The 14,273-nt window shown below is 38.9% G+C and overlaps 1 protein-coding gene across 4 annotated transcripts in view; it reads left to right on the top strand.

Moving 5' to 3' along the window:
* IFT88 (intraflagellar transport 88) overlaps positions 1 to 14,273 on the top strand; it is a gene marked incomplete at its 5' end in the record, with an annotated part of 70,353 nt that overhangs the window by 18,984 nt on the left and 37,096 nt on the right. For 3 of the 4 annotated variants that reach the window (XM_079722112.1, XM_079722113.1, XM_079722111.1), the window contains 4 exons: positions 231 to 345; positions 2,212 to 2,443; positions 3,619 to 3,689; positions 11,243 to 11,329. In XM_079722112.1, coding sequence (XP_079578238.1) covers positions 231 to 345; positions 2,212 to 2,443; positions 3,619 to 3,689; positions 11,243 to 11,329 — 505 coding nt within the window. The remainder of the gene's footprint in view (positions 1 to 230; positions 346 to 2,211; positions 2,444 to 3,618; positions 3,690 to 11,242; positions 11,330 to 14,273) is intronic. The other variant, XM_079722114.1, reaches the window with a different exon arrangement.

Raw genomic sequence — 14,273 nt, 5'->3', positions numbered from 1 at the left:
TATCCATGTTTCCAGGAATCCATCTGTCTTAAGTTCTAATTCCTTGCAGAGGTTTAGTGTGCACATACATGAAAATAGTATAACTGTTTTAAAGTGAGAATTTTAGTTAATGTCTGAAGCTTCATAAGTTGAGAAGACCTTCAAAAAATATAAATTAAGATCATCTAAAATATCATAGAAAAAGTGAAAAAAGTAGGATATTATATATTCATTAAATTTTTTTTAACTAGGACGGTTGAAAGTGAATATGGGAAATATTTATTTAAAGCAAAGAAATTATTCCAAAGCCATTAAATTCTACCGAATGGCCTTAGATCAAATTCCAAGTGTCCATAAAGAAATGAGGTAAGTTTGTAAAATTTAAGTGTCGTTCTTCAGAAACAAGGTCACTCTTCTGACGCGTTGCCAGTGGGCTGAGTGCTTTGTGGTATCTGTACATGAGAGGTGTTAGATTCTTGTTGTAGCTGTAGTGCTTTGGTCTGTCCCCTTGTGACTACTTGCATGCATTTGTGTGATGGAAGTTAAAGGTTGAAGGCATAATATGTGATCAGTTGGAATAAAACTAAGCTCATGGGCCTATATAGGGAATAACACTGCAAGCAGTTAGCGCCGTAATACAACTTACTGCCAACACCAAATCAAACAGCAGTTCTTTAGAACACACCAGACTCCAGAATGCAAGACTGGAAACCAAGACCTCCTTACATTCTTACTACAGCTTGAGAAGGGAAGAGCGAGAGGAAGGGTTACTGTTGAATCTTAGAAGAGGGGGAAGAGGAGGATGCTGGGATGTTTCCTGTTCTTACCGTATTTCAGGAGCAGAAACAGTAGATTACCTTATGGTCTGGTTATAACTATGGGAACATAGGAGGGTACCAGAATACTTACTGGTCATAATTTCTCCTAGGCACAGTACAGTGCCTCTGTGAAAGTTAATTTCTTTGTAAATGCCACTTTTCGCAATAATTTGTTTTCAAATTATGCATAATATCTCATTATCATCAGCAAATATCTAACTTACAGAGCACAATGCCCTTGAGGTACTTTTAACCCAGGTGAGGCCAAGAATTTGAGCATTTTAGAAAAAGATAATAATATTATATAGTATATGTTAAGTGCTTAACAATCCATAATCAAGAGGTAGTATAGTAATTAAGTTGAAGGAATAATTATTGAGAACAAGAAAGGTCAAGAGAGGCTTAACGAAGGAGGTATACTTGAGTTGGTTACTAAAGTGAAGACAAGCGAAGGGGTAACATTCCCGACAAAGGGAGCACTGTGAGAAGAGTCTGGAAAATACTGTGATTTGATCAGAGAATTAGGAGTAAAAGGATTTAGTTGAAACGGGGTTATATTGAGGAGTGGTTAGAAATAAGGTAGGATCACATTCATTAGAATGGCTATAATCAAATATAGACAATAATTAGTGTTGAGGAAGATGTAGAGAAGTTGGAATCCTCATATGTTGGGGATGTAAAATGGCCCAGACACTTTGGAAAATAATTAGGTTGCTTTTTTAAAACGTTAAACACAAATTTACCATATGACCAATTCCATTCCTAGGTATATACCCAAGAGAAATGAAAACATGTATTATCACAAAGTATTGTACATGAATGTTTATAGCAGCATTATTCATAATAGCCAAAAAGTAGAAGCAATCCAAATGTCCATCAAGTAGTCAATGGAAAAATAAAATGTGGTATAGCCATGCAATAGAATACTACTCAGCAGTAAAGAAGGAATGAAGTACTCTTACATGCTGTAATATGGAGGAACCTCAAAAAGATTATGCTAATTGAATGAAGCCAGACACAGAATATCACATATTGTAACTCCATTTATATACAATGTCTAGAAAGGCAAATCCAGAGAGACAGAATGTAAATTAGCGTTTGCCTGGGGCTAGAGGTGAGATCGAGGAATGACTGCAGATGGGCACAGGTTCTCTTTTTGGGGTGATGAAAATGACAAAGTAAGAATGTGGTTATGGTTCCACAACTGTGTTAATATAGCAATAATTATTGAATCATACACTTAAAATAAGTGAATTTTATGATGTGTAAAGTAAACCTCAATATAGCTTTAACAAAACAAAACAAAAAAGAAGTAAAGTGGGAAAGAAAAGAAGGAAATTATTTGTGGAATGTCTTGATTGCCATACTAGGGAGTTCAGACCTCTAAAGCGAATCCACGTTTATTTTTCTCTAGGATTAAAATTATGCAGAATATTGGAGTTACATTTATTAAAACTGGGCAGTATTCAGATGCCATCAATTCATTTGAGCACATAATGAGTGTGGCACCAAACCTGAAGGCAGGCTTCAACCTGATTCTTAGTTACTTTGCTGTTGGAGATCAAGAAAAAATGAAGAAGGCATTCCAAAAACTGATCGCTGTTCCATTAGAAACTGAAGAAGATGGTAAATACATTTCACCAAATGTGAGTATGAAGAAGACTTATGTAGCCAGCTCCTGATTACCTGTGCTTCTCTGTCTCCAGAAATGAGAAAGTTGGAGTGGATGACATTTCAGGTTTCTCCCAGCCCTGTATTAATGTGTTTTATCATTTTCATTTGTTATTTAAATTAGGTTGACACCAGGGCTATTGAAATAGGGCTAGAGATTATGGTTAAAACAGATTGCACAATTTTAGTCAAAAAACGAAAAGGAGAATCTTAGGAAAAATTGTCATTCTTTAATGTTATTTTATATGGAGTCATACCCTGTGCACTTGCCTGTGTTGATACATCACAGTGAATAGTAATGTCAGTTTCATAAATTGAACCTAATAGGTCTTCCTGATAGGGTGTAAGGGTGTCACAGCATAGTGGCTGGCCCCACTACTCAACTAACTCTCCTTGTTCCTCTGTATTTAAAATAGCACTAATTATAACAACCTACCGTATAGGGTTGTAAGGATTAAATGAGGTAATGCATGTGAAATGCTTAAAATAGTACCTGGAACATAGTAAGTGCTGGGTAGATGTTAACTATTATATATAACTTTCATATTGAGAAAAAGTCATATATGTTGTGAAAGAAATCATCTATGTTTTCAATAGGAAGTAGCAATATGGATCATACTAAGTAATTGATGATCGTTAAAGCATTTATATTTGAGTTAAGAATTTATAATATCACACATTTGTACTAACAACCACAGCTTCTGTGTACTTGGCCCTATTCTTTCCAGCCTGACCTTGTATCAGCTGCTAGAATCTATGTTAGTTCAGTGGAGAATGTGATAGGTAATCAGAAGTAAGAAGAAAAAGTTTACTTTACATAAGGGAAAATAGTTTAGAAAGATTAATATATTCTCCATTTTATACAGCTAGCCTAGTGGTGAGGTTGATTAGAAATCTAGTTCTTGGGCTTCCCTGGTGGTGCAGTGGTTGAGAGTCCGGACACGGGTTTGTGCCCCGGTCTGGGAAGATACCACATGCCGCGGAGCGGCTGGGCCCGTGAGCCATGGCCGCTGAGCCTGCGCGTCCAGAGCCTGTGCTCCGCAACGGGAGAGGCCACAGCAGTGAGAGGCCCGCGTACCGCAAAAAAAAAAAAAAAAAAAAAATCTAGTTCTTGATTCTTACTTCTGAATCACTCATTTTTTCCCCCCAGGATGACCCACATACTAATTTAGTGATTGAAGCTATAAAAAATGATCATCTAAGGCAAATGGAACGTGAAAGGTAATATTTTGGGCACTTCATGATTAAAACTTAATAATGTAGTCTTAACTTCTGTAAGAGAGTTGAATATGCATTCTGATGATTTCTTTCAAAACTTGTATTCAGTATATTTCTTGAATAGTGCTGTCGTTTCACCACTTCTATACTCTACTGGATTCTTTTTTCTCTTTCAATATAATCCCAGTCCTCATGCTAATCCCAATTATTATTACTCAGTTACTCTTACTATTTCTCTGTAATTTGCTTTCCCTCTGCCTCTGGTGCAATATTAGAACTTTGTTCATATTACCTTTGTTCAAAAATTTATGTCTCTGTGTATTTTTATCATGCCCCCCAATTAAATTTCAACTCCCAAAGACAAAATTCTTTTTATTTATTTCATTTCTTCCTTTCTCCGATATGGTACCTAGTCTCTGTCAAGTATGGCTTGCACCTTCTAATATTTATTGAATATGCAACAGGTATCTTAGAAGTTATATCACATCACAGAGGGCTCTTTGGTTTTTTTAATTGTGATAAAATACACATAACATAAAATTTATCTTAACCAAGATATGTAATTCTTCATTTCAACGGTAGTGGTAGGTGCATTCACATCGATTTGTAGCCAGTCTCCAGAACTTTTTTTATCTTCCAAACTGCAGCTCTGTACCCACTGAACAACTCCCATCCCCCTCCCCCAGCCCCTGGCAGCCACCAGTCCACTTTCTGCCTATGAATGTGACCTGCTCTAGGGACCTCATGGAAGTGGAATCACGGTACTGTCTGTTTGTGACTCACTTTTCATCCATGGTGTAGCCAGTGACAGGATTTCCTTCCTTTTTAAGGCTGAATAATATTCCATTGTGTGGATGGAGGGCCCTTAATCTTTAGGATTTAGTTTCACAGTAAAAATTAAACTTACACTTCTGGGAAGATGGAGTAGATGTACTTTTCCATGTTCTTCCCGCTAAGTACACATAAAAGCCCCGGAAATTGTATGTACAACAAAATGAGAAGAAAGGTATAGACAAGAGGGCAAATCATCAAGGGACCTGGGGGCTTGAGGAACAGCATGGCAGTGATTCCCCTCACATTGCTCAGACTTGGAGCTGAAGAAGCTAGCAGTCAGAAAGCCAGGGGCTGCATTTTGTAAAAAGGCTCTAAGAAAAGCCAGAGGACAAGGTGAGGGGTAGGCTAGCAAGACAGAAAACTTCCAGACAAATGCCACAGAAAAAAGTTGTGGTCCCATCCCCACACATGCCAGCAACAGCCAAGTGGGTGCCTAGACTTCCACCCTCCCAAGGCTGTAAGGAGACACTCAGTACCCCAGCAGACCAAGTAGGGAGCAGGACTTTAATCCCCAGGGCCCTTATGGAGCCCCACCACTCTGACTCTGTGGTGTAGTGGACAGCACGTGGGGAGCCTGGAACTCCACCCCACCCAGCAGTAACAGGGCGCTCTTGACCCTCCCTCCTGCGTGGTGTCACAGGGGCAGTGGGGAATCAGTGCCTCGGTCATCACTCAGCCGTAACAAGACCACGGGGGACGCAGGGACTCCCATCCCACCCAGCAGAAGCAAGGACCTCCTCCCACATAGGTGTCAGAGCAGGCTGTGCGGGAAATATGGGCTTCTCCCCTTAGCTGGCATGTGATGCGGTGGTGTCGGGAAAGACAGCTAAAACAGAAGATTTAAGTAAAATTCAGTCTTTTTTTTTCTACGTCACTTTTCTTTTTTTCACAATAAAATACAAAAGCATTCAGCTCTTTAAAGTACATCACTTGGGGCTTCCCTGGTGGTGCAGCGGTTAAGAATCCACCTGCCAGTGCAGGGGACACGGGTTCGAGCTCTGGTCCGGGAAGATCCCACATGCCGCGGAGCAACTAAGCCCATGCTCCACAACTACTGAGCCTGCACTCTAGAGCACGCGAGCCACAATTACTGAGCCCATGTGTGCCACAGCTACTGAAGCTCGTGCGTCTGGAGCCTGTGCTCCGCAACAAGAGAAGCCACCACAATGAGAAGCCTGCGCACCACAACGAAGAGTAGCCCCCGCTTGCCACAACTAGAGAAAGCCCACGCGCACGCACAGCAACGAAGACCCAACGCAGCCAAACATAAATAACAAAATACATCACTTGCCCAAATCCTCAGAATCAGGGTGAAAGTAGTATTGAAGAGCCTGAATGAACATTATTTTATTTTTACTTTTTTATTGAAATGTAGTTGATTCACTATATATATATTTATTTTAGATTCTTTTCCATAGGTTATTACAAGATACTGAGTATAGTTCTCTGTGCTATGCAGTAGGTTCTTGTTGGTGTGCGGGCTTATTATTGCGATTGCTTCTCTTGTTGTGGAGCACGGGCTCTAGGCACGTGGGCTTCAGTAGTTGTGGCATGCAGGCTCAGTAGTTGTGGCTCGTGGGCTCTAGAGCCCAGGCTCAGTAGTTGTGGCGCATGGGCTTAGTTGCTCCACAGCGTGTGGGATCTTCCTGGACCGGGGATTGAACCGGTGTTCCCTGCATTGGCAGGTGGATTCTTAACCGGTGCACCACCAGGGAAGTCCTGGTTATCTATTTTGTATATAGTAGTGTGTATATTTTAATTCCAAACTCCTAGTTTATCAACCCCCCTTCCCCTTTGGTAACTGTAAGTTTATTTTCTATGCCTGTGAGTCTGTTTCTGTTTTGTAAGTAAGTTCATTTATATCAATTTTTTTAGATTCCATGTAGAAGCAATATCATATGGTATTTGTCTTTGTCTGACTTACTTCACTTAGTATGATCATCTCTGGGTCCACCCATGTTGCTGCAAATGGCATTATTTCATTCTTTTTTTATGGCTGAGTAATATTCCATTATGTATATATACCACATCTTCTAAAATTCAGTCTTATAATGTAAAAATGTCCAAGTTTCTTTTTCTTTTTTTTTTTTTTGGCTGTGCTGTGGCTTGCGGGGGGTCTCAATTACCTGATCAGGGATTGAACCTGGGCCACGGCAGTGAAAGCCTGGAATCCTAACCACTGGACCACCAGGGAATGTCCAAGTTTTGATCAAGAATCACTCATCATACCAAGAACCAGGAAGATCTCAAACAGTGAAAAAAGATAGTCCATAGATGCCAACACTGAGATGACAGAGATGTTAGAATTATCTGACAAATTTTAAAGCAATCATGATAAAAATGCTTCAACAAGCAATTATGAACACACTTAAAACAAATGACAAAATAGCCTCAAAAAAGAAATAGAGTCTCAGCAAAGCAATGATATAAAGAAAAACCCAATGGAAATTTTAGAACTGGAGAATATAACAGCTGAAATGAAAAGCTCAGTGGAGGGACCCAACAGGAGAATGAAGGGGAGCCCGGAGAGGGTTGGTGACTGGAAGAGAAAACGGAACTTATCCAATCTGAACAAACAGAGGAAACAGACTAGAAACCAAAATAACCAGAGCCTCAGGGATCCCCAGGACTATTACAAAAGAACCAGCATTTGTGTCATCAAGTCTGGGAAGGAGAGGTGAAAGGGATTAGGCCAAAGAAATAATAGCTGATAACTCCCTAAATTTGGCAAGGAAAATACACTTACAGTACAAGGAGCTGAAGAAATCCCAAGGAGGATAAACCCAAGAAAATCCATGTCATGATATATCATGATTAAACTTCTGAAAATTAAAAACACGAAGTCTTTTTTTCTTAAAATATTTATTTTATTTATTTGACTGTGCCAGGTCTTAGTTGTGGCATGCGGGATCTTCGATCTTCTTTGAGGCTCTCTGGCTCCTTAGTTGTGGCATGCGAACTCTCAGTTGCGGCATGTGGGATCTAGTTCCCTGACCAGGGATTGAACCCAGGCCCCCTGCTGGGAGTGTGGAGTCTCAAACCCTGGGCCAAAAGGGAAGTCCCTAAAATCACAAAGTCTTGTAAGGAGGCAGAGAAAACAACCCATACGGGAAAAGCAATTAGAATGACAATGGGAAAGTCTTAATAACCTAAGCTCCCAGCTTAAGAACCTAGAAAAAGTATAAAATAATTAAACTGTAAGGATGTATTGTACAGCACAGGGAATATAGCCAATATTTTGTAACTATAAATGGAATATAACCTTTAAAAATTATGAATCACTATGTTGTACACCTGAAACTTATATATATAAGTTTCAGGGATTTTATATATATATATTAATATTTTTCAGGTATTATGTATTTTATATATATATATAATGTACATCAACTATGCCTCAATTAAAATATAAAAAACCTAGAAAAAGAAGAGCAAAATCAACCCAAAAGAAACAGAAGGAAAGAAATAATAAAGAAAAGAACAGAAATCATTGGCACTGAAGAGAGAAACAATACAGAACAATACAGCTGATTCTTTGAATAGATCAGTAAAGTTAACAAACTTCTAACAAGACTGATGAAGGTAAAAGAGAGAAGACTCAAATTACTAGTATTAGGAACAAAATAGTAGCTATCACTACAGACCCTGCAGACATCAGAAAGATATTAAGGAAATGCTACAGACAACCCTGTACACATAAATTTGAAACTTAGACAAAATGGACCACTTTCTTAAAAAATACAAACTACCACAACTCACTTAATATGAAATAGATCGTTTGAGTAGCCCTTTGACCCTTTGAATGTTAAGGAAATTGAATTTATAAGGCAAATCTCCAGACCTGTATGGTTTTACTAGAGAATTCTAGAAAATATTTAAAGAAGAATAAACATCATTTCTATACAGTCTCTTCCAGAAAGTAGTTCATTTTATGAACTAGTATTACCCTGATACCAAAATAAAACAGAAGAGACAGAAAACTACAGAAAAATATCTTATGACTATAGATTAAAAATTCTCAAGAAAATATTAGCAAACCAAAAATACTAACAAAATAGGAAAAGAATTATGCACCGTGACTAATTGGGATTTATCCCAAGACTACAAGATTGGTTTACCATCTAAACTTCAATTAATATGATACAGGGTATCAGTAGAACAAAGGACAAAAGCCACATGATCATCTCAGTAAACCAAAAAAAAAAAGGAAAAATTGGGGGAGAACAAAATCCAAAATCCATATTGGATTTTGTTTAACAAACAAACAAACTTCAACAAGGAGGTTGCTCCATCTGATAAAGGACATCTATGAAAAACCCGCAGTTTCCCATTATACTACTTAATGGTGAAAGACAGAAAGAAAAGTAACTAAAAGACTTACTTATCCAGATTGGAGAGCAGTAAAACCTATCTCTGTTTGAAGATCACATGATCTTGTATATAGAAGATCCTAAGGAATGCACTAAAAAAATTTGCCACTGATAAACGAGCTCAGCAAGGTTCCAGAGTAAAAGATAAACATGCAAGAATCAACAGAATACTATAGAAGTGTGGTACACAGTGCTAGTGAGCTATCTGAAAATACCGTAGAGGGGTGGTACACGCTGCTAGTGAGCTATCTGAAAATGAAATCAACAATTACATTTACAGTAGCATAAAAAATAATTTATTAGGAATAAATTTAACAAATGAAATGCAAAACTTGTACTCTGAGAACTGTAAAACATCATTGGAAGAAATGCTAAATAAATGGAAAGAGATCACATGTTTATGGATAGGCACTTAGTATTGCTAAGATGGCAGTGCTCCCCAGATTACAGATTCAGTGTAATCCCTATCAAAATCCCAGTAGTGTTTTTGCAGAAAGTGACAAGGTGATCCTAAAATTCATATGGAAATGTAAGGAATCCAGAATAGCCAAAACAATGTTGAAAATGAATAGAAAAGTTCGAGGACTCAAGCTACAAAGCCACACTAATTAAGACAGTGTGATAATACTTTGTTAGAAGCATAAAGACATACATAAAAGTCAATGGGATGGAATTGAGAGTCCAGAAATAAACTCTTACGTTTATAGTCAATAAAACTGTCAGGACAATTCCATGGGGAAAGGATAGTCTTTTCAGCAAATGGTGCTGGAACAATTGAACATGCTCATGCAAAAGAATGAAGTTGGACTTCTCCCTCACACCATACAGAAAAATTACTTCAAAATGGATCATAGATCTAAAAGTAAGAACTAGAGTTACAAAATTCTTAGAAAAAAAACATAGAAGTAAATATTATTGACCTGTGTTAGGCAGTGGTTTCTTAGGTATGAAAAAAATAGGTAAATTGGACTTCATCAAAATTAAAGACTTTCATTCTTCAAAGTACACCATCAAGAATGTGAAAACAGGGCTTCCCTGGTGGCGCAGTGGTTGAGAGTCCGCCTGCCGATGCAGGGGACATGGGTTCATGCCCCGGTCCAGGAAGATCCCGCATGCTGCGGAGTGGCTAGGCCCGTGAGCCATGGCCGCTGAGCCTGCATGTCCGGAGTCTGTGCTCCGCAACGGGAGAGGCCGCAACAGTGAGAGGCCCGCGTACCGCAAAAAAAAAAAAATGTGAAAACAACCTAATGAATGGGAGAAAATATTTGCAAGCCATGTATCCAAGAAGGGACTTACTTCTATAGTAGGTAGAAGAACTCTTCCAACTCAATAATAAAAAGGCCAAAACCTAATTAAAAATATACAAAGGATATGAATAGACATTTTTTCAAAACATATTCAAATGGCAATAAGCACATGAAAAGATGCTTAACTGCAGTATTCACTAGGGACATGCAACTCAAAACTGCAGTAAGATAGCACTTCACACCCACTAGTGTGATTGAATAAAAAAGATAGATAATAACAAGTGTTGATGCAGATGTGGAGAAGTTGAAACCTTGTATGCTGATGGTGGGAATGTAAACTGGTACAGCCACTCTGGAAAAGTCTGGAAGTTCTTCATAGACAACGTATGACCCAGCAATTTGTCTCCTAGATACATACCCAAAAGAAATTAGAGCATACATCCACATAATAACAATAAGTTATACAGGAATATTCATAGCAGCATTATTCGTATCCAGAAAGTGGAAACAACCCAAATGTCCACAACTGATGAATGGGTAAAAAATATATGATCCATCCATGCAATGGAATATTATGTAGCCATAAAATGAATGAAATACTGACATATGCTACAGTACACATGAACCTTGAGGACGTTATGATAAAGTGAAAGAAGGCAGTCACAAAAGACCACATATTCTACGATTCCATTTATAAAATGAAAGGTGAAGATTAGGCAAATCTATAGAGATGTGTAGTAGTTCAGTTTGAGTATTTAGCACAGTTTCTGTAGTGGCAGTTTTCACCCTTTCATTTCCACAGACAGTGCAGATTATGCAGCTTCAGCTGCGGAGTCCTGTGTATCTCGCTCTCCTTCCTTCTTTCTCCCTCCCCCCCCTTTCTTTCTTTCCTTCTTTCCTCAGAATGCATCACAGACCAAGAACTGCTGACCCCAAGGGCAGTCATGGCTTGCTGATCGCATTTCCCAGTCGTGGTTTTCAACCTGATATGTAAACAGATTGCTAGCATAGCTGCCCAGACAGTGTTTACACTTATATTTTAAGAAATAAATCGAAACTCTTTTTATACCATATTTCTAAATCTTTTTTGTTTGTTTGATTATAGGAAGGCCATGGCAGAAAAATACATCATGACAGCTGCAAAACTCATTGCTCCTGTAATTGAAACATCTTTTGCTGTAGGTTATGATTGGTAAGAGAGAAATTCAGTATAACTGGATGGACATGATGTTTTCTAGTTTATACTTTTATTGATTTAAAATTTTGTTATTAGAAAAGTAAATAAATAATTGGCAAATATTGATTTCTACTTACCAAGCAAATACTGTTATATGGTAAGATTAGTATAGACCACTCTAAAAGTTCTAACATATTTTTCTTATTGTTCATGTCATTTTGTAAATTAAGTACTAAGGCAAGTGTGCTACATTTGATATGTGGGTACGTAATTGCTTTCATTGTATAAATTCCAGCCTGTGCCCTCTTCCTTTTTACTTTATCTTTTCTCAGTATGTCCTTTTTCTACCTTAAATTTGTCAGTACTACTAAACTTTTTATCCTGAGTAATACCTCTCACACCTAAAAAGGCTGTTGTCTGTGGATATATTTCCCAGATAGGAGTGAGGGGTTTTTAGAGCTGGAAAAATCTTAGGTCATTTTTTGGATGAGTAGTTGAATTTGTTTCTTCCACCTGGTGTGAGAATCCTCTTGAGAGCATCCCATGTAGGTGCCATTTATCCTCTGCTTGGATTCTTTTTTTTTTTTTTTTTTTGCGGTACGCGGGCCTCTCACTGCTGTGGCCTCTCCTGTTGCGGAGCACAGGCTCCGGACGCGCAGGCTCAGCAGCCATGGCTCACGGGCCCAGCAGCTCCGCGGCATGTGGGATCTTCCCAGACCGAGGCACGAACCCCTATCCCCTGCATCGGCAGGCGGACTCTCAACCACTGCGCCACCAGGGAAGCCCCTGCTTGGATTCTTACGGTGTTCAAATCATTTGCTTTATTTCTGAACATCTCTAAGGGTTAGAAAATTCTTCACTGTATTGAATCCATAGTTGCCCTTCATGAAACTTTTCTATGATCTTTCAAACCAATGTAGAGTGAGTCTGTGACCTCTTCTGCGTGGTACCCTACCAGAATTTTTAAAGTCCAAGGTACATGTACGTGGTTAGAAAACCAAGTAAGTACAGAAGAGTTACAGCTCCCGTTTTCTAATTACTTTTCGTGTTTCTTCTTGGTGGAAGCAACGTATGCTTTCTTTACCATATCCTCATTACGATTCAGATTCTCGCCGTGGAATCCATTGTCTCCCTGGTTTAGTTTGTTCTGGAGGCTTCATATTTGGCCCATGACGTTTGTTTTTCTGGTGTCTCCAGTTACCTCTCTGTCTTCTCTTGCACTCTTTGCTTCTCTTAGGTTATTTGGAGTCCTCCCTCTCGGAACTCTCCCTGTGCCAGTCTCTGTAAGCTGTTGGTTCCCTTAGCCTGGTGTTGAATGTCGTCTTGGGGTTTACCTTCATTTCTTTCCCAGGTTGGATCCTCTTTCTTTTTTTTTTTTTGCGGTACGCGGGCCTCTCACTGTTGCGGCCCCTCCCGTTGCGGAGCACAGACTCCAGACGTGCAGGCTCAGTGGCCATGGCTCACGGGCCTAGCCGCTCCGTGGCACGTGGGATCTTCCTGGACCGGGGCATGAACCCGTGTCCCCTGCATCGGCAGGCGGACTCTCAACCACTGCGCCACCAGGGAAGCCCGAATCCTCTTTGTTTTTGAACATCATCTTTATTTTTTCCTTGATTTCTTCCTGAATTAGCCCCCTAAGATCTGTCTGTGCATGTCTGTAAGTGTCTAATTCTGTCCTCATTCTTGATTGATCATTTATTTGATCAGGTGTAATACCCTAAGTTGTAACTTGTTTTCTCTTAGAACTCAAAAAGCATTTCTTCACTGTTAACTAGCACTGTTGCTGATTAGAATTCTGATGCTAGTCTCATCCTTGCTATTTGTAGATGACCTGCAGTTTCTTTCTGGTAATTTTTATAATTTTCTCTGTAGCTTTGTTCTGAAATTTTATAATGTGTTTAAATTTGTCTTTTTTTTTTCTATTTTCCTCTTAAGCACTCAATAGACCCCTCAATTTGCAGTCTGCTTCCTTTAATTTGAGAAAATATTATATTATTTCTCTGCTAATTTACTTCCTTTTCCAGTTATAAATTTCTGTCAATTGGATTTGGACTTCCTTGTCACTTACCTTTCTTATATTTTCCAGCTCTGCTTCTGCTTTGCTTTCTGGGAGACTTCTTTGAATTTCTCATTCAACTATTCCATTTAATTGTTTTATTTTACATTTCCAAGAGCACGTTCTTTTTCTCTGGCTGTTCTTTGTCATTGTTGAGTATGAGGGGAGGTCTGCAGGCTCCCCTGTCCACTGTCTGGAGACGGCGGTCAGTGGTTCCCGCTGCCCAGCTCAGCACTTCACTCCCCGTCCCTGGATCCCCAGGCTCACCTGGAGCAGGAAGCACCCTCCTCCGTGGCACTTTCTTACTGTAGCCTCCTTTTCTCTGCTTCATAAGCCAGCACTCTTTTCATCCTTCCAGAAATTGTATTTCTCATGGGGGTAGGAATGGGAAATAGTGCATGCCTGCTACTGTTTTGAAGCAGAGGTTTTGCCAATTATTGCTGATAGTGAGGTAAGGGCTTTCTTCAAAGTTTTTTCTCTTTTCAGATAAACAGTTCCAGTTTTTCCATCCATTTCAGATACGGTGTGTTTTTCTAAAATGGCTGGTTTTCTACCTGACTGGTTGCTCGCCTAGTTTATAAACAAGTTCCTTAAAATGTCCCTGTATCTGTACATGTACTCCACATATGTTTTGATCAATGTATAGCACAACAAATCACTGTATCCCTTTCTGTGAACACCAAATGTTGGTTGTAACCTAAGATCTCCTTGATTTGGGAGACAAGCATCTCACAGTAAATGAACTCTGTTCATCTTTAATTATACTGAATAGTAAATGTTGTTTTACTGTTACTAAATCTAACTTGAATTTGCTTAATGTTTACTAAATCATATACTTTTAATTTTCTAATGTTTTTAGCTTTTTAAGAAGATGATTATAGTTGTGTCTTTGCAATCTGGTAG

The sequence above is a fragment of the Hyperoodon ampullatus genome (assembly GCF_949752795.1).
Source record: "Hyperoodon ampullatus genome assembly, chromosome: 16".
Classification (NCBI taxonomy): Eukaryota; Metazoa; Chordata; class Mammalia; order Artiodactyla; family Ziphiidae; genus Hyperoodon; species Hyperoodon ampullatus.
The sequence above is the reverse complement of the archived record's forward strand: the minus strand, read 5'-3'. Positions and strand labels throughout refer to the sequence as shown.